General features: G+C 40.0%; 1 protein-coding gene across 1 annotated transcript; it reads right to left on the minus strand.

Moving 5' to 3' along the window:
• Window positions 1-200: 200 nt before the first annotated feature.
• SLC25A17 (solute carrier family 25 member 17) lies at window positions 201-20519 on the minus strand. Its single transcript, XM_063322504.1, has 9 exons — window positions 20347-20519; window positions 15534-15594; window positions 14403-14469; window positions 11256-11407; window positions 9410-9526; window positions 8101-8246; window positions 6069-6164; window positions 1977-2059; window positions 201-1529 (listed from the first exon to the last, which is right to left on the minus strand). The coding sequence occupies exons 1-9, from the start codon at window positions 20491-20493 to the stop codon at window positions 1382-1384; spliced, it is 1017 nt and encodes a 338-aa protein (XP_063178574.1). The 5' UTR covers window positions 20494-20519; the 3' UTR covers window positions 201-1381.
• Window positions 20520-21114: the final 595 nt, after the last annotated feature.

The raw sequence follows: 21114 nt of genomic DNA on the forward strand, positions 1-21114 counted from the left end.
ATCAAAGTATAATTACAGCTCGTTATGCCTTTTCATTCTTACTTGTCATAAGTAAATCCCATCTGGACTGAAAAGCATCCAGCACTGAACAAAGAGCATTTTTCTTGTATACAGATACTCACGATACTCTTAGAAGAAGCAGTTGTGTAAAGGTTTTTATTCCTGTTCAAAAGACAGCATTATCTGCAGAATTGCATTCCAATTTCATACTTAGAATTGACTCAATTGAGACCAAAAAAAGGGTGCTATTTAGCAATTTAGTAACATATTTCCTGTAGCACTTAATTCTTCTCCCAGACATTCTTGGTGTTAAACTACCATGGAATTTCTCAATATTTCAAATGTAAAAATGTTCTTCATAACAATCCTGCAAACTTAATGATGGATACAGCAGGATTTATTTGGATTTTATGGCGTAGGATTATTAAACAAAACTATGCAAAAAGAACATATATACTTACATTAACTGGGACAACAGTTATGACCTTTACACTTTATGGTCAGGAAAGCGTCTGGGAAAATCAGTGGAAAAATAATTAAAGCACATTTCTGAGAGGGCGTACCACTTCTGAAGCACAGGGTATCGTGCCCCGTCTGCCTGAAAACATGGCGTGAATTCACATATTCTCACAAGGAACCGTGTTACAGAACTTCATACGTTTCTGTGTAGCAAGTCCATTTTCTTGAAGCAGCTTGAGGTACTCAGCTTGAAAAAGCAAGGAGTTATGTTCCTCCTATCTAGACAATATCTGCATTCCAGTTTTTCAAGATTCAAAACAAGTGGATTCAAGAAGGCAACATGCCTCCTCACTGCTAATATACATCCTAGCAGTTAAGAAATCTCACCACCGGATATTTGGGGCAATATCCTATCATTCTGTGCCACAAACATACTTGAAGTTAAAAGAAAACTACGTCAAAAATCTTGTTCTTTATGAATTATTTTAATGAACTAATTATGAAGTGACATAAACACAGGTCAAGGAAAATAACACGAAACCAGCCCCACCAGCTGCTGACAGAAGGTAAAGACAGAATAGTTGAGGATGATTTGAGGGAAAACAAGAAAGCACAGTAAGAGATACTCATTCTTGCCAAGAATGTCAACCAAATCATGTAGTAGTTAAAATTTCATGTCAAGTGCTTAAATAATGTCTCCACTCTGTTTCTTAACACAGCGAGTCCACAGAAAAGTAGGGAATGGGGTATCCCTGAATTCATAGCAACAGGCCCTATGGAGTATATTCCAAATTTCTCCAAATAATGGAGATGGAGGTGGCTAAAAAGAAACAGAGAAAGTGAGGACCCTTTGTTACCCAGCCTAGTCTCAGAAGTGGAATGTGTTTTCTAGACCCCATAATCTTTGGCATAGGTTCCTTTTTCAATGTTTGCGCGAGTGCTTTAACCCCATGACAGTGAAGGTTGCAGCAGTCAGTTTCTCATACACTAGAAACATGAGAGCAGCGGTAAGGACTGTCTGCAGGAGCTTTGCTTCAAGGCCTTTGTAGAGTCCCATTATTCCAAAACGCCTAAGGAGGAAAAAAAGAAAATCAAGCAAGAAAACAAATGTGAATAGCCTTCTATAAGTAAATTAGTACTCTACAAAGAAGAATTAATATCACAAGTTAATGACAAGTGTAGGAATCTTAAATTCATTCTTGATCTCTTGAATGCCAGCTATATTTAATAACATATTAAAGAGAAGTCTTTTGTGCAAGAAACATGCTTCTTTTCAAGATGAGAGGTGAATGAATTGATATCCATAGATATCCTTGATACCAATTACTGTACAGATATTTAGGAGAATTTGGTTTTGTGTACTTATTCTGCAATCTATTACAAAAAACAGGTTGACTCAAATGGCAAGTTTAAGGGTGGGGCAAAAAGAAACAAAAGTCAGATTCTGCAACATTTTCAATGTATCAGTAATACTCAAGTCTTCTATATCATGTTAGAAAAAAAACCGGAAAGCTCACCTCACTCTTTGCTGAAGAAGGTAAAGAACATTTCTAAGACTGCCTAGTGTTCGGTTCTCTGGGTTCAACCTGTGGCGTCCAAACTGAAAAAAAGGAAGAACATTTTGTTGTACTATTTCCCCATGGTACTAGGCAGGGAACCCAACACTAAAAGTCTAAAATCTAGAGGGCCTTTCTTAAACCTCTCTTAACACTTTACAGGTTATACTATCCATCAGCAAAGAACTGAGGCCAAAGTTCGAAGTATTAAGCTTTACACAGCAAACATTAAAATGCTATGTATGACAATAATTTCTTTTCGTTTTAAGATGGGTTCTAAGAAAGCATTACACATGGCCATATTTGCGCGCTCTCAGTTGCTCTGGAGGAAACAGTTTTCAAGATCTCAAAAAGCATAACTTGCAGAGTGTTAGTAGGGAGATGACATTCAAAGCAAGTTCTTCCTGACTGCCCAGCTTTCATTTAACAAAGATTCAAAGCCTCATACATCTGCAAACCATTACTACGCTGAGATTGCATAGCCGAACCCAAACTTTATCTGCTCAGCAACGGTCATTGAGGAAAACATTTACATATGAGCTGCTATGGAAGAATCTAAAATTGTTTGATCCACCTACCTGGCCTAAGTAATACTTCTCTTTTACTCACTGTGTTTGCTTATCCTCAAACTGTTTTTCAGTAGGCATGATAGCTCCTGCTGTAGTTTTATGTCTCAGAGTTAAACTGGCAATTTCAGCAACTCATTTTCTAGCATTTATTGATACTCATATGATACAGGTCGACAGTATTGTCAGCAAGCTGTAACTGAATTATTACTATACAAAGGTTGCCACGCTTGTATTTATAACACAGCCAAATAGCTTTTGAAGACTGTATTATGCTTCTGTGCTAGGAAAGGTGAATTTGAGCAACTGCTTGTGTAAGCAATTACCATTAACAGTTGGTAGAGTATGCAAGCAGATTTAGGCAGTTCAGCAGTCGTAAGAAAATGCCAGGATGACACAGGTCTTTTTGCTGTATGCCTTAAGATGGAAACAGGAGCAAAAGAACAGGAAATCTCCCTTTATTAGGCAAATACGTGCTCACAATCCACGATCTTCTTATCAGCAACTAAATAATTTGATATTGATAAACCAGTGTTACGGATTATTGTCAAAGACTAAGATAAACCCCCCAAAAATTCCTAACTAGTTCCAAGTTACAGTGCCAGTCACTGCCAAGGTTACTCATAAGCTTCCGAACTAAACCAGGATTAGGTGCTTCCTTCTCTCTTCTCCACCACTGGACTATTTTTGTACTGCAAACAAAGGTTCATCAAGGGGGGGAAAAGTTCATTTCTCCCTAGGACATCAATATGTCACTGATTAGTGCAGAAGATTTCCCAAAGGGACTACCATTCTCTACAATAGAGAAAGGAGGCTTGAGTTTTAAAGAGAACTTTTTCATCCAGGATCATAAGAACATTAACCGTATTGCTATTTCTCCACAGCCAAATTTAATTTATCCACTGTTTACCGACATATAGGATAAAGAACAGTTTCATTGCATAATGAGTAACACCAGTGCCGTGTATTTTTAATGACTGAAAATGAGACAGATATACCAAATGTCTATCTGGCCGGAAGCTGCTTATCACTATCAATTACACAGGGCAACTGTTCATTTTATGGAAGTAAGAAGAGCGCTTTGCCAAAAAGTTGAAAGCAAAGGTGTAGAGACTTCATTACAAAGAACCCTAATAATTTTCAAACAATAGTAAGTTTCTAAAGGTTTAAGGTTGAAAAGAGTCCTGTACTTCTAATTTGATGACAGAACTTAATTATGATGTGTAAGTTTTTATGAACCTATTGAGCTTGTATTACCTTGTGTGTGACTCTGCTTGAATTGTTTCAAAAAAAAAAAAAAAAACCCCACAACTACACGAAGTATACTTCATGCAGAATGTTGTCTCTGAAAGCACTAAATCTTTATTCATAACTTTTCTTTTTAACATCACTTAGCATGAGCAACAAAAACTTCATCAAACACTACAGTGCTAGCTTTAGATTAGAAAACAGATTACAAAGTAGCGCAAGTTTGAACTGGACAGCAGAGGTATCACAGATGTACCTGAAGTCAGAGATGCATGTTTGTGCTGTTCTCACCAGAAGCATTCAGGGTTTCTGGCTATCACTTGTTTCATACACAAAGGAAAAGAAGCCACTGCTACTAACTGCAGACCCAGAGATAAGATCCCTGTATTCCCCATCACCACAGAGAGAGGACGGAGAAGTAGCATATAGGCCGCTATTTCACAGTGGGCCACTGTGAGAAGACTCCCACCACCACCAGCACACGGATGGTTATCTGTGCTCTAGCAGAAAGGCAACTCCTCGCTGCCCAGGCAAGCCAGCAGTGAACTAGCTGACTTCAGCTGAGGTGAGCAGTAAGCAGCAGCAGCTGGTTAGTACATCAAGCTGTCAGCACAATTTACCAGACCTGCCCTTTTTTTAAAGAATGACACTGTCACCAAGAGACAGAAGAATTTTGTTCAAAAAGCCAAAAGACAGACAAAACATGAAGTAATAGTCACAAGATTGTAACCACTTCTACAGCAACCACGCAAAGGAGTGAGGGTTGAAGGAATTACATTGATGTAAAAAACTGTGCTGCTGTGCAATGCTAAAGCTAAAATAGAGCACTCCAACCTTCCTTCCAGTTCTCCTTCACACCAGCAGAAAACGCATCACAAATTAGAAACAGACTGATGTTGCAATTTATGCAAACAAAGCACCATTTGCTTCGATGTTTTTCTGTATCTGTCACTTCAGTAATAGCACTGTGTGTTTCTAGTTTAACTCCTGAGATGTGTGCGGGCTGTTAAAACAGGACAAAACATCGAATGAAGGCGATAGGTTCAGGCTCATCATCAAACGTTAGAAACGATTCAGAGTTGTTTCTACATTGTGGCTGACAAGAGTTTTACCTAGCATCTTTTCAGGGTAGCAGCAACCACACCGTAAATATATTCAAGTCCTGTTAGTTTGAAATATAGCATCCAAACTACCTTTCTAAAGGCTATCAAAAATCCAAATACATTTAGCCCACTCTTATTAGAGAGAAGAAAAATTAAAATAATTACAAAATTTGCATGAAAATAACTTTTTCCAGACAAACAATTAACAATAAAAAGCCCTATTAGACAAGTCTGAGAAGTGATACCCTTGGCATGGAAGGCTCATGTTCAATAACTCAACTTATTCTCCAAATTTATACAAGTTTTAAAACACATATAACGGCTTTACTGTAGACACAAGTTAGGGCTTCTCCTTACTTGGGAAAATAGCATTATACTGCATGTGGAAACATTTATTAACTGTTACAAAAATAATCAAGAAGCAACTTACAAAGATAGATGAAAAAGCACAGAAATTAAAACTACAATATGCTTGCTTATGTATGGGCAGGTCCCCCCCGCCTCAACTTTGTCTTGTTTCGTTATTACAACAGTATTGGTACATGTTGAAGGCAGCAGCGTTATCCAGCATAGATACAAATTGCAAGTGAGAATAAATGCAAGTATTTCCATTAGCACTACAATTGGCACACAAGGCCAGGCAAGTGGTTAAAGATACTGTTTATGAGGAAGCTCAGTTTCCACTGATGAATCACATTCTGGCTACAAGGTCAGGCCATCATTCAAATAAAACAAAACCTAGGAACAGAACTTTTTTTTTTTTTGATTACCCCAGGTCATCTGGAAACAAACTGGGCTTAGAGGATTTAATTTTAATTTCCCACTTGACACATTTTCTATTTATATTCAAAGAAGTAAATTTCGCAGTGCCTAAGAGCAGTATGGCGCATCAGCTTCTGTGAGACAATGTGCCGATGCATTATGTTGAAATGCGCACCAGTGATACCAAGTTCTACCAGAATCTGTCAGTACGGGATCATAAAAAAAGAGGCATCCTTGTCAATGACCTGCATTGTGCACCGGAGCTCCCAAAATGATGGGCTCATTACTTCAAAGAAAAACAAGCCATGTGAACAGGGCCTGCATTATACAGAACAAGTCAGAGGCAGTTAGCCTGAAATGAAATTATTGCTTACCCGCAGAATTGACTGTACTGTCTGCAGAGGATAAGTGAGGGTGGTGGCAACTGCTTTAGCTATTGCACCAATGACGAAAGCATCCAAAGATGTGAGCTGTTCAATAAATAAAGAACATTATTACTTCCACATTGTACCAAAACAGCCAGTTACTATGTGTTTGGGGATTCTTGCTAGCAGGTAATCTAAGTATCTTCAGCATAAAGATTTCAGGAAGTCTTTGGGTCTTCGCATTTTAAAGAGTTAGTTATAGGTCAACCTACTTACTTTCCCACAATAAAGTTTATTTGTAGCTCACAAGCTTTTGCTTTGACTTGCTCACTATAACTAGGTTACTAAAAAATAGTGGAGATAAAGCCATACAACTAAACCAATTTGAAGCACCAAGAGTAGACAAAGGATAAGGGAAGTCACATTTAAACATACCATCAATCAGCAAGCATTTCAGCTTTTGCAACATTCAAGCTAACAAAGTCACATGGCACTTGTGAAAAGGTGACTGCGTAAGACTCCTTGAACGCCACTCTATAACCCTAAAACATAATCACTTTGCAATCAGGCAGAATCTTAGTCTTGATGATACAGGCTAAAATTCTCATCCCCTGTTAGTTTAGAACAGCTGCTGAAAGCCCATCCTCACCTCCAAAGCCCATAAATGCACCAAACACATTGTTACAGCCTAAATTGATTACAGGGCATCTCAGTCTGACAGTGTGAATTAATCACTGAAAATAAACAGGTGCCCATATCAAAACATGCTCCAAATTTGCAAAATACGTTTATTCCAATCAGAAATATGCACATCATTAAAAAGTCAATCTGATATACTTAAGACAATCAAGAAAAGATCAGATAGAAAGAAAAATGTTATCCAAAATAAAAGTGTCTATGGGGAGAGCATTGCTGGGGGGGGTGGGGAGGGAAGGAAAAAAAAAAAAAAAGTATTTTCCCTCTCCATTGACAAAACATGCCCTAATTTAAGGTACAACCAAGTAATTTAAAAGAAACACAAGAAAAATATTAAGACAACAGGCAAATAACAATGCAGAGGTAAGCTCAACTCATCACTCAAAAAATATATTATCCATAAAGTAACTGGATAGATGCATCAGGCACAAATAGAGTGCTACAGCTGCACTATTGACTAAAGATGGTAACAAATTCAAGCCTCGTTTATGATGCAAAATCTCATGTAAAAATAATTTCACTATGTCTTGAGGAAAAACAAGATGGCTTTGTAGCATACTGATACAATCTAACATTTTAACATTTTAATCCAGCCAAATGCATTCTCAAGTCAGTAATTAACAGCCAAGTACTGCAGCTTAAACATGTTATATGTTATGACATTATCCTAAAGTGTAACACAAATGCTTTTCAATTTGCTAGAACATAAAAGGAACATGAGTTCAGGTGAGCTGCTATATCTGAAACAGAGAAAGAATACAGAAAGAGAACGGGACTATAAAGCAGGGACAGAAAAGTGGTTCTACCTCTAGAGAGTCAGGGAGGTATGACTGCAATGCTGTGTTCAATTCTAGTGTCCATCCTTGGAAAAAGGATATTGAAAAATTGAGGGCTTCAGGAAAAAAGTGTTATTAAGATGACAGGGTCCAGAACAAATCTGTGATACTTCAAAGGCTTAATATACTTGATTTACTGGAGAAAAGGTTAAGAGGTGACTTCAAAACAGTCTGTATGCACATACTTATAAAACAGATATATTAGAATTGAAATCTCTACTTTAAATCAAGGCCTGTGAACAAATCTAAACAACTGTGGACAAGAGGTGCAGTTTTATTTTTACAGGAAGAGAAATTCATCACAGGAATATCTTCCCTAGGGACATGAGCAATTCACATCTCACTTCGTGATCATGGATCCTTTTTATAAGATATACTAACTCAAAAAAACCTCAAAAATACAAGAATGAGAACCAAACCTCCAGTTCTGAATTTGGTCAAGTAACATATGTCAAAGAACCTGTCTTATAACAGAAAATGTCCATCACCTGGCCTCAAAGCATACTCACTTGCAGCTGCTTTTTCAAAAGCTTCCGTTTAGAGCCTTCGTAAAACATGAACTGTATGGCAGGATTGAAGACCAGCAGCAAAGAGGGGAACGTACCATTCCATAAAGCTAAGACTCCTTCATCTCGTATTATCTGATGAAAAGCATCTAAGAAGGTTAAAAAAAAAAATTAAAATTTTGAGTACAAAATTCTGACTGTAGAGCACGAGAAGTTACACTTAAAGTCCAATATTCAAAGTGTATTGAAATTCACCATGGTATCTTATGTTACTTTTTTTATCAGGGAACTGCTGGAGAGGGTGCAGCAAAGGGCTGCCAAGATGATTAGGGGACTGGAACACCTCTCTTATGAAGAAAGGCTGAGGGATTTGGGTCTCTTCAGTCTGGAAAAAAGACAGCTGAGAGGGGACCTTATCAATGCTTATAAATACTTAAAGGGTGGGTGTCAGGAGGATGGGGCCAGGCTCTTTTCAGTGGTGCCCAGCAACAGCACAACAGGTAATGGGCACAGACTTGAGCATAGGAAGTTCCACCTAAACATGAGGAGGAACTTCTTTACTTTGAGGGTGGCAGGGCACTGGAACAGGCTGCCCAGAGAGGTGGTGGAGTCTCCATCTCTGGAGACATTCAAAACCCACCTGGTTGTGTTCCTGTGCAACCTGCTCTAGGTGACCCTGCTCTGGCAGGGGGGTTGGACTAGATGATCTCCAGAGGTCCCTTCCAACCCTATGATTCTATGATCTTCCATTCTAATCTGGCAGTTAACGGAAAAACGGTGACAAAAGTGGTCCTTCGATTCGCACCACCATTAATGTAAACAAAGCTTATCCTCTGCACAGACACCCTGCTCTTTTTAGTACAAGCTCGGCATCAACAACAAGGTCTTCTAAACCTTGTTCAAAATGACAACAGTATTTATTTACTTACTTATTTTTAAAAGGAAGCCAGCCTGAACTTGTGGGTGATTAAGAGAGATCAAGGTTAGTGAAGCTGAATTTCCTGATAGTCTGTCCAAACTCGGACTCCCAGCTATCACCTCAATGGGCTCACTACTACTCCAGGATTTGTATAAGATACTTGCCTTTGCAAAAGGTATTTTAGTTACAGGTGTGCATACTACAAACTCTCGATTACCGCCAGAAACGACCCAGTCCAGTTTCCTGTAAAACTCAATGACTGCAAAGTGATCGGGAAGCACAGAAATTCCCGGGTAAAATCCACTACATGAATAGAAGTCTTTGAACTTCAGAGTCCTTGATATATTTCATTTAATGAACTTCTCTTTGGTTGAGAAAACAACAGGTGCTTACCTATTATGCCTTTATAATTGGTTGGTACAATGTCTTCATTTCTAAATTTTGCTCCCTGCAGCTTCAGACGCGTGTTCACTACCCAAAGAGGAGTGGTCAACAGGACATTCACTACACCTAATGCAAAACACAGCACAAAGAAAATCAGCCAGAAACAGAAGAATATCAATGTTTTCTTTGCTGCATAACTATACCACCCTGGAGCACAACATACTCTTTCATACCCTACTTCACTCCATGATGACTCGCTGCCTGCCTACTTTCAGAAAGAAGCACAGAGCGATAAGGTTAGAAAGATTATTTTCTGAAGAGAGATCAAAACAGATACCTGTTCGGTAGTGACAGAGGAAGTTACTTTGGAGAAACTATTTAAAAACAAGCTTCTTGTCTTTCTTATTAATATTACTGCATCACAGAAATTAGCAATTGCTTCTACACTGGTTGCTTTAGTAGGAGTCTGAGTGACAGACTGAATTGTTCTGTTATAGTGATATGCTGTGTCCATCTCAATATCAAAAACAGTAAATCTGAAAAAGGTGAAACACTACTACCTACATCGTGCCTGTTTGTTCTTTTTCTTTTCCTTTAAGAAGGTTCAGAAAAGCAAAATATAAACTTATTTCAGTATGCATCATAAGGACTACAATCACCTCTCAAAAAAAGTTTTGAGCAAAATCAAGCACCAGAAAAGGTAAGCCACATTAACTTCTCCTAACCAAAGTCAATGTGATTACATTATGGAGCAACACATTAGAGCACCTGTAATTTTTCACCCAGACTCAGTTACAGATGTCATAAGACTTAATTTTCCGGACTGGAAAGGTAATTTTTGGTATATCTTTACAATCTGTATTTGCTACCAGTAGGAGGAACGAGAGATGAGCAGGGAGAACTAGTAAATAGCCCAAATGGAATTTTTCAATTTACACCAGCTATTATTCCATTAAAAGGATATAAACTACAGACATTGAAGAAGTCATTTAATTGACAAGCTATTACCCTAACTCCTGTAGCCTTTGTTCCAAAATGTAATTTATAAGAAAGTTTCCCCCAGTGATAAAGCCAGCATAAGAATTTCTTTCCTTACTTTACCCCAACTATTCAACCATTCATTGTGCCTACACACTGAAAGTACCAGAAACCAGCACAGAGTAAACAAACACCACCACCCCCAAATAATCACAGGCCTTTTTTTGCAGGTTTTTTTAAAATTAGCTTACTTCAGTGTGGTTGCATGAGCAATTATTCCTACAGAATAGTACAGGCAAACACAGGCACACAGTGGTAACTTTTCCCACTGGATTTGCTAGAAAAGCCACTAGTGTCATCATCCCTTCAAAGAAGCCACTGTAGCATCCACATGAGAGGAAGGGATGAAAAAGAACATAAAGTTCCCGCTGTACTTGCATATATCTAGGGACTTACTGTCACTTTCAGATGACGACCCCAAAAGAAGTCTGAAAACTGGCACTCAAATCCTTACAGTAAAAGCTCTTATTTATCCTAGTAAAAAAATATTTCAGAATTGGCACATATCTTTCCCTCTGAAAAAAAACTATCACCTCTGATGCTCAGATACCATGGTAAACAACACACCAGGCACAAATAAAATACTAGACTGCAACATCACTGTGCTGTGGGACAGAATTCACAACAGGAACAGTTTATGCACATTATGAGGTGGGGAGGACCAGAAGAGCAATCAGAGCTGTACAACGAAGCAGAGCTGCATACAGTGGCAGGCATAAGCACTCAGTGTGACCTCCAGTGGACTTCATAAAGAAAAACATTAGATAGAATAGACGCACAATACATTTTTAATGAAATTGAGATTTTTAAGTACTACCTGCAACAACCCCAAGAATCAAGTCTTTTCCAGTGGTTGAATGCTGACCTTTGACCCAGAGAGCTTTAAGACTATTAAATGTATAAAAATAAACAAAATTGGAGCAGCAAAGGCTGGAGATAACAGGAAACCATCCTCGATATGGTGCCAACCTAATGGAGAGAAAAAAGTCATGGTAGGATCAGCAAAGGATTTATGTGATCTATCTTGATTTTACATGTTGATGGAGGGTCCCAGAGATACAATACTGTATACTACACACAATTCTAACTAGATATGCCTTTATTATTAATGATAACAAACCACACTAAACTCCTGACTGTACCATAAAAGATCAAGCACTTACATTTATAAATTATCGTAATCAGGAATAATTCCATTGAAAAGGAGCTGTAGAGGCTCAATATATTTACAGTGAAAAGCTTGGGGCTCACTCACTCCAGAAGTATTACCACTGTATTTGCTCTCTAACAACAGTCAGCAATGATCTACCAACATCCAGGGGATGAATATATGTTTGAAGTATGTATCTTAACATACAGACTGATAGAGTCAGTTTAAACCATATACTGAAACATACCAAGGCACAAGGAGAATTCTCATCTTTGTTAAGAAATTGAGTTGTTAGTCCAATACAAAAGATAACAATTCAGTAAAGAGATGCTCACCTCTTCAAGGAAACAAAGCAATTCTTAACATAGATGGAAAAAAATTAAGACAACTACTCATTGAATACAAAATATAAAAAAACTATAATATGGAAGAAAAAAAAATACGTCTGGATTCTTACATAAAATTTATAGATGGAAGACTAGTTACTGAAATTAATATACTCCACCAAGAAGAGCTTTCCAAAGGATGCAACCTGGGAGATACGCAGGTGGGCAGAATTTCCAATAAATGCCTCGCAATAAAGTCTACAGCAAATCAGCCAGGTAAGTGAGAAAAAGACATTACCTATTTAAATTTAATCACAGATGAAAAACTGAACATCCCCTTACGATTCACAGCTATCTTATTTTTCAGGTGTTGTAAGTGATTGTCATTGTGTATCATCTAAATCTAGCTTGATTTAAGAATGATTTCCTAACAGTTGACTAACAAAACTTCCTTCTCTGACAGGCCTGATAAGCCTGTAAAACAGGGACACGTCAACGGTTGCCCTACATCCACAGCATGTTCTACAATACATCCAAAAAGAGATAATGACATGCACCTTCACTGAATCTGCACAGGGCAGGTATCATGTTAAGAGCATAAGAAATCTCCTCAACGACTAGCAGTAATCATGGAGGCTCTTTAGTTTTCATTAAAACACTGGGAATAAAATAAAAGGATCCCCAAGAAGGCTACCATAAAAGATGCAAGGCTGGTAAATGCAGCATATGACTGTTCTTATGATGTAAATACTAGTTTTTCCATCTCGGATGTATCAAGTGCTTCTCTCTCCCACGTAGCTGGGAATACACCACATTAAGACTGTTTCTGAAGTCACAGGCTTAGCTAAACATACAGGTACAGTTACAAATTAACTGACCATATAGTTAGTCATGAGTAAAATTAAAACAATTTTTGCATCACCTCCCTCGTCTGTGCTGGAAAAGGAAGGGAGAAACACCCTCTAGGGAACATGTCCTCTAACTAAGAGTGTTAGTTTGGTTTTGCTTGATTTATTAAGAACAACTTCTGATGATTTTCAAACTAAACATCTTGCAGTACAGAACATAAACTCATATTTTTTGTCGTAGTTTCATTTTAATGACAGAAGCTGTCACTGCTAGTATCTGTAATTCACATACAAATACTTCTGCAGACAAATAAAACCTAAATTTGTGTTCCAAACTGCAACCTTGACAACTCTGTGTACTCCAGTGATCACCTTCCGTATCACGTAGAAAAGGATGAAAGCACAGGGAAGAAAGCAAAGCCATTCGATAAACTTCTACAGGAAGTCCATTAGCTAACCCTATTTGCTTTATCTAGATGAGAAAAGCAGTCTCACAAAAGTGTAATACGAGACAAGGCTCTACAAACTAAACACGAACAAGATGTTTATGATGTCACATCATGTTTCAGATTTGTTGTTGTTGTTTGGGGTTTTTTTGTTATTCCAGACACATCTCTAGAACTAAGTATCATTGCTTAGCCAGGCCTTCCCAATACCTCTGGAAGACATAATGTCCCCCTCTTGCCAGAATTACTGATTTTTCTGTTTCACGGGAAAAGCAGGATGACCACTTTTGCAGTCTCTCCATTTCAGTTAACTTCTTATTTTTGGTTTGTGTTTTTTTTTTCCCGTTTTCTTTTTTCCCTTTTTTTTTTTTTTTTTTTTTAATTGAAGTTTACTTGCCACCCTCGTGTGACAAAAGTCATGCAGGAATGTGAACAAAACTGATCACCAACTGACCAAGAAACATTCATGCATACAACTGCCAACTGCTCAAGTTCAAAGGTGGCAAAACATTATTGGCCACGCGAAACTTTTTCCAACTTTAATGGCCTGGAAGCTCTGGCCTACTTAAGAGTTCCAGGGATTCACTTAGGAAAATAATTGTAACAACGCGCACAACTGTTCTTCCCAGCAAGCTCAGCTCAGACTACGTGGCAAACACTAATGCACAGCATTGCTGAAAGTTAACTGTTTATAGAGAGATCTTGAATCTCACCAGCATAAAGTCACTTCTTGTTTACTTTCACATGCTTAGGATGAGAAATAAAAACCTCCAGCTGGGAAACATGTCTCAATTCTCCTGTCGAAAGTGGCTCAGCTGTCCAAGAGTTTCATCTTGGTTATGAGACATGGACACACCCAAGAATCCAGGCAGACGAAGCTGGTTTATCAAGTACATGAAGGTACATTTGCCTGCAAACCTGCATTTCCGAGGAGGTACAGCTACCTCCCTAATGGAGGCACAGTTACGTCACTGAACATATCAATTGCATAAGGTGCTCAAGAAAGTTAATCCAAATTAACTAAAGATGAACACGTAAGATAATACAAGTCATATCACACTTGAAGGGAGACATTTTAATGAGTAAAAATCTGTCCACACAGATACAGGTTAACTATTCCACTTTAAATGCAAACTCAAATTAGTTTTAGAGCTTGTCTACATGAAAACAAGCAGAAAATTAGTAACTACTCACAGGCCTTCTTCTTTGATTATTTCCAATAGGACTGCTGGTGTTGTCTTAGACTTCCGCTTCTCATCAACTGGAAAACAGAGGAATCAAACTTTTAGATTATTCCAATTTAACACTCATTTTGAAGTCCTCATCCTTCCTATTCTGAACATACCCCAGAAGAGCATGTTTCTTCTTCCTCATAAAGGACAGACGTTCCCTATTTCTGCAGCAAATCCATGCATCTCCTTATTTTCCTTTGCTAGGTAAGGCTACTTCCTTTTTTTTATTCTTCCCCAGATTAGCAGGTTCTTTTGTGCACTAGAGGATCTGTAGTTACCAATTTCTAACCTGACAGCTGTGACGTGAACTGAAGGCAGGTTCTCCTTAGGTAAGAGACTAGAATTGGGCCTGCTTAACTGCTCCCAAAATCATTCCTTGGACTCCGGACTAGTGCCATTAGCAGGGCAATCTCTTACAGTTAATCTGCAAACAGCTAAACCCTAGGAAAATACTGTCCCTTCCTACACTGAAAGCTGCTCAACAGCAATATGGTGCTCATTTCTCAACCATGTATTTCTGACGACCGAGCTGATGATCTCCCTCTAGTTCTTGATAGCGCTTTAGTCACAGTGCTAAAATGCTTGGTGATTCTGTGACTTTTGATTAGAAGATAGAGTGTTAGAACAATAAAGTTTATACCCAGATGTATTTTTGTAAATATTGGATGTTCCTACTCCCAGTTCTAACCCCGACTTTTCCCTTTAAACCATTCTTAGGAATATTTCTAGACTAGTTTTTCATGATACTGCCCCTGTCTTTTGAAGTGTTCTCAGCAGCCAAAAGCAACAGTACACAAGTGTAATCCTGTGTAATCTCACATCTATATTTTTCTTTCTGGTCTTAAATAACCATTTAAAAGCTATGTCTGGCCACACATCACACAGCCTTTTCAGCTAATTAAAAGGTTGCCCAATACTTTCAGAAGGGAGAATTACCTTCAGCTGGAAAAATGGTGTTAGTGATTAAATGGTGTTTATGTTACACAGGTAAGATTCCTGTTCATGCAAGACAGGTTCCCCTACAACCACCCTTACAAGTGCCCAAGCCAAACAGAAACACCATCGTACAAAGAAACTAGAGTTTGACACTTACCCTGAAGTCTAAGCCTAGCTGTATCCAAAGGAAAAAATACAGTCATTGCAGTCATACTGCCCTGAAAAACAAAATAAACTGGCTATATAGTATCAGTAGCTCGTACAGATGTCTGACAGACTCTTTGTAGCCCTTCACCTCTCACCCAGAAACTGGTATACTGAGTAAATTTAAAAAGGGGATAAAACCCATATATAACAATATCTATTTGAAGTGGTTTTTGGTCCAATGCTTACAAACAAGGGTTTTTTTCTCATGTATTAGATCAAACTAAAATTAAAACCATTAGAAGTTTTTTGCCCAAAGAGAAAGTTTTTGAAGTCTGAGAGCTGATAAAGTAGGAGTCAGGAAACAAACATGGCACTTTCTCTACCTCCCATAAGCCTCAGTACCCAATTTCTAATTAAAAAAAAAAAAAAAAAAAAAAGACTATGACACAAGCAACTGTTGTGTTACAATAACCTGGTTTTGACTTAAGAAAAAAAAAACACAGAAACTTTTGTTCATTAACAAACTGATAGTACATGTTTTGCAGGACTTAATCTAGCATTGTACTAAATTCCGATTTAGGCAATAAAGATCTGCCTATGAAGACACCCCCTGTGGCATGAGTTACATACGATGAATTAAATCATGACCTAGATATCACCAGATACACCTCCTGTGAATCCAACACTCTCTCTTCACTTCCTCTACAATCCAACCATTAAAGCTTCTAAACGGAAAAAGCCAGCAAACGCTCTCCTTTACAACAGGATTAAATACTGTATTTGCAGATGCCCTCATCTTCCACGCAGGCCGCCTGTTCCGTGCCTCTCCACCACCATTCAGCCTCATCATTCATTAGTACTTCAGCATTAATATTGCACAGCTTTTGGAAAAGGTATCTAACTCAAAAAGAGCCTGGCTTGGTGTAAACCTGTTAACACTCTATAGTATTATTAAATGCATTAAGTGGCTGCTAAAGCTGTGGCACTCTTCCGTTAGTCGCCATGCAAACCATTTAAACGGTGGGAAGGTCTGGGATGCAGCAAGTCACACAAGCATTGTGCTTAAAGCATACTGCACAGTTTGACTTGAACTTTCCTAGAGCTATGTTATGCCATACATTTAAGCGAGCTTTGCCTCTGGAAACACTCCAGCTCCCGAGCAGGTTGCTCAGACCTCTCTCTACAACCAGCTTGGACTTCTGTCTACAACCAGCAACAGCGGATTATTTTTCAGGTGGTGTTTCCTCACTAAGACAACTCTTGGTTGAAGTCTTAACAAGACTTAAATTTCTCCAGTTTTCACAACACCAGGCAGCATACAAAAGGAAACATTTGGCCGTAATTGGTTATTTTAACCCATTTAGTTTGGACTCTAGCCAAAAGGGTTGGTTCTGCTCTCCCACCTACTTCTCTGGTGTCTGCTCATTCTCGGTACCTACTGTGTACGCAGATGGGACAGCAAGTAGGAATACTGAACCTATCTAACTAAAAATTTACAAAAAATAGATTTCAGTTAGAAGGCTAGTACCAGTACAAAAAGAAGTGCCAGAAAGAGCCAAAATATCTCCTAATGACAGCTGCATTACAGCAACTCTGAAGCCAACCTCAAAACAGTTGCACACACCTATACACAAAACTACAAGACTGCACAGTCACTACAAGTTCCAGCCTCCCCCTGCTCAATTTACCCTGCTTCCATCCTCCTGAAGTGAAATTTATCCCGAATCCTAAACTCATGCAATCTCCACCATACAGCAACACAAACACTCGCACTCAAAATCAGAAAATGGAAATGGGGAAATAGTTGGGCACACAGGACACAGCTATAGCTTCATGTATGTTTTAAGGCAGCCCGTAAGGCTCATCGTGTGGGAATGGTTCAAAGCTGCACGAGGGGAGGCCTCAATGCCTGCCTTCCTACCACCTCCCTGACAGTGCTGGATCCCAGAAGTTTGCCAAATCAAGTCATGCTATCACTGAACAATCACTAGGACAGGTACAAACTGGCCTAAGTAATCCCAGCTCTTGGTCAACTGTACTTGCATCTCTGTCTCCTCCGTTCAAGTGGCATACCTTTTTGGGCACCTACACGATGATGCAGACAAGGAAACTAATCTGGCTGAAAAATAACTTTTTCCGCTGGGCTACTTCAGTCAGATCAGTTCCCCGACCAGCCGCAGAACCAAAGAAACGACTGTGCAGTAGCCAAGAGGTGGCAGCAAGCGCACAGAACAAATGGCCTGAGGTGACTGCTGCCAACAAGAGGCATGCAGGACCACAGCCTAAAGTTTGGATTTCTAAAAAATAATACGAAGAACTTTAAAATATAAAAAAATAAATTATGTTGTTAGCCAACATTCAGAGTCAAACAGAGAAGCTTGACTACTACCATAATACTCCTATAAAATTCTTGTTCCTACAGCTTTTGTAACAGGAAGGTTACTTTACAGCTACATGCAGAGTTAAAGAATACTTATGTAATTCAGCATTCACAGGAAATCAAGCACTGATTTTTTTTTGCTGCTCACAAAACTATTCATCTCAGGTTTGACTAGGTAGCCCAGGAGATATTTGAACTTTCACCGTATTAGAACAGAAACAAAAGTTACCATGTTGGGATCTGACATGTTCTCCTGACTCATTACCTCATCACACTTCTGTGCGTTGCTTTTTCTTTTTTTTTTTTTTTAAATCTTGCATCACATCCACCAATCAGTGTGCTTTATAATAATTCAAACAAATGGCAAGATGATATCAGTACAGTTAGTACCCACGTCAAACATCTTGCCAAAATTTATATATTAGAGCAGCAAATAGAAATCCCTAAATCGACAAGTACATCTTTACGATAACAAAATCTATCAAGGTTTCTAGCATGAGGCAGTAACAAAAAAAAAAAAAAAAAAAAGACACCTTGTTTTAGGAAAAAAAAAATCTTGCAGCAGAGCTTCACATTGTATATGAATATTAGTGACACCAAGTGGAAGTCACAAGGGTACATTAGCTCTAAAAAGTTCTGTCTTCCTTCATAGCAACATCACTGCCAAGATAGAAGCATCTTTAAATACAATAGGGAATTTCTATTAACTTAATTAACAGCACCAAGGGACTTGGGGTACCATGTGTTCCTTATGTGTTTTAAATTTATGTCTGGATTTACAAGTTTGGTTCATACCACAAACTTTGTTCAGGAGCACAGCCTGATTATAGTAATCTGTATGTGAGTAAGAAACTAACAGTGAGGGCTAGAAAGTATTAGCAACTTCTGTACAAGCCAGCAAAAGGAGAGCGAGCAGTATTTCAATAATGAGACCATTTAAGAGAGTTACATTTCTTGAAAATGGAAACAAAATCCCCATTGCCTTTGATGCTTAAATAAGCAGACTTAAAACACTTTAAAGAGCAGACACTAATACCATGTTTATTTATGATAAAGACAAAACACCCTTTGGGGTATTTTTTTCCTTTTAGAATCAGCCTTTATTGTTCAATAACATTTAGTGACTTTCATCCTATAGAAGACATTGCACGTTCTTTTAAGGACTCAAATTAGAACAGGAAGTTTTGCCAGAACAGTAGGTCAGCAATTGCTAAAATACACATTTAGGTGTTCTTGCCAGTTTGGAATAACCCAGGAGTAGAGCTGCATCAGCTTGCTTGAAATCCATCAGTATGCCCAGTCCAACATGCTACTTTGCGCTAAAATTCTTAATCTGTTGAAAGTACAAGATCAATTTGCTATTTACAGAGCTAGCACTCATTCATTCAAGGGGTAGGCATACCAGGAAATCTACAGAAACTAAACACTACTTTTTAATTTACAAGTGTCATATGAAAAATTTAATCTATACAAACCTTCTCTAGCTGCACTGCATCACCTCACCCTTCACAGCTTCTAAATATGTATGACACAATTGCAGAATCATAGAATGGTTTAGGTCAGAAGGGACCTTAAAGATGATCTAGTTTCAAGCCTCTCATCATGGGCAGGGACACCTCCCACTGGACCAGGCTGCTCAAAGCCCCATCCAGCCTGGCCTTGAACAATTCCAGGGATGGGGCATCCACAACTTCTCTGGGCAACCTGTTCCAGTGCCTCACCACTCCCCATAGTGAAAAATTTCTTCCTAATATCTAATCTAAACCTACCCTCTTCCAGTCTGAATGCGGATGCTTACTACAGCTCTTACATTACATAGCTAAAGTGTTGTCCCTATAACTTCTGTGAGGCTTAAGTTTTCAACATTAATTTGATGCCCAACTTCATCAGATGGTTACACACTCACTTTCTCAGGGAGCACATCTGCAGCTCCTACTGGGCTCAGGGGAAGCTCCAGCTGCCCGGAACAACAGCGAGCCTCAAGGTTTACCAAATCTCACATCCAAAACTAGTAAATCCCACATCCAAAACTAGTGACAAGCAAAACGAGGGCTTTGCAAAGTGCACTCGCAGGGGGTGGGTGGCGGGGCTGCGACCCGCTGTCAGGGAGCCCTAAATCCTCCTCCCGTCACCGTGACAGGCTTGGGCACACCTCGGCACCCCAGCCAGCTTACCCCGGCCCCGCCGGGCCTGCCCGCCGCCAAACCCCACCGAGCCGCCCCCTCAGCGCGGCCCCCCCGGCGGCCCCTCAGTCAAACAAAGGCTTAAGGCGGCCCGCGACCCCCTCAGCGCCCACCACCAGGCTGGCCCAGCCGCTTCACCCGCCGTTCCTTCCTCCCTCCCCCCCGCCCCGTCACCGCCAACGGCCGCCGCTGAGGAGACGCCTCCCCCCCCATCGCCCGCCAACAGCTCCGCGGCGCGACGCCCCGACCCGCCGGCTCACCACGGCCCCGGACACGGCGTGCACCAGGCTCTCGTAGGAGGCGATGGAAGACATCGTGGCGGGCTGATGATGCTGCTTCCCCGCCACCGGCTGCACGGCGGCACCGGCGAGATCTGGGCTACCCACCGCCGCCCCCACTCGCGCCATGGCGACCGCCCTCCCGTCACGTGGCGCCTGGCCACGCCCCGCCCCGCCGGGCCGGCGCGTGCGCGTTGCGGCGCCTCAACTGCCGGCGCCGGGGGGGACGGGTCTCCTCAGCGGCGGCGCCTCAGGGGCTCCGGGAGGCGAGAGCCCGGAGCCCTCCGTGACAGGGGAACTGGGGTGGTCCCACAGGCCGCCCGCGGACACCCACGGGAAGGGCCGGAGGGGCGTCTCGGGAAAGCGGGAATTTTAGCACCGAGTTGTAAGAGAGCAAGCCCGGGGTGGGAAAGGCGTTAATAGGAGCCCTGGGCACTGAAAAGCCGTTAGATGGGAAGAGCAGATCTGAAGGGCTTTTTATCTACATGTGGTTTTGTGCGTTGAGTTTTGTTTCTCTACAGCAAGTTGGCCTTGCCTCATGGCAGCTTAGAATAACTGCTGTGGCTTTAAGAAAAATACAGAATTAGGGTAGATAATGACAATACTGAGGAAATCCATTGTGCCTTCCTGTGAAACTACAGTAATACCTTTTCTCTCCACCACCAGCTTCCCTTTCCCAAACGTTTAACGTAAGCTTTTTCTAACTTCAGCCCCTTTCCTTTTACCTGAAGTCCAGTATCTTTAACGCTT

This window comes from Chroicocephalus ridibundus, chromosome 1, assembly GCF_963924245.1.
Source record: "Chroicocephalus ridibundus chromosome 1, bChrRid1.1, whole genome shotgun sequence".
NCBI lineage: Eukaryota > Metazoa > Chordata > Aves > Charadriiformes > Laridae > Chroicocephalus > Chroicocephalus ridibundus.

Bases quoted from the DNA above. Each gene is read 5' to 3' on its own strand.
- SLC25A17 (XM_063322504.1), bottom strand. From the start codon at position 20,493: ATGGCGCGAGTGGGGGCGGCGGTGGGTAGCCCAGATCTCGCCGGTGCC. The intron at 9,527-11,255 runs GTAGTACTTAAA...GTTTTGCATTAG, and splicing joins GATTCTTGGGGTTGTTGCAG to GTGTAGTGAATGTCCTGTTG. The intron at 6,165-8,100 runs GTGAGTATGCTT...TTTATTGAACAG, and splicing joins TTTTGAAAAAGCAGCTGCAA to CTCACATCTTTGGATGCTTT.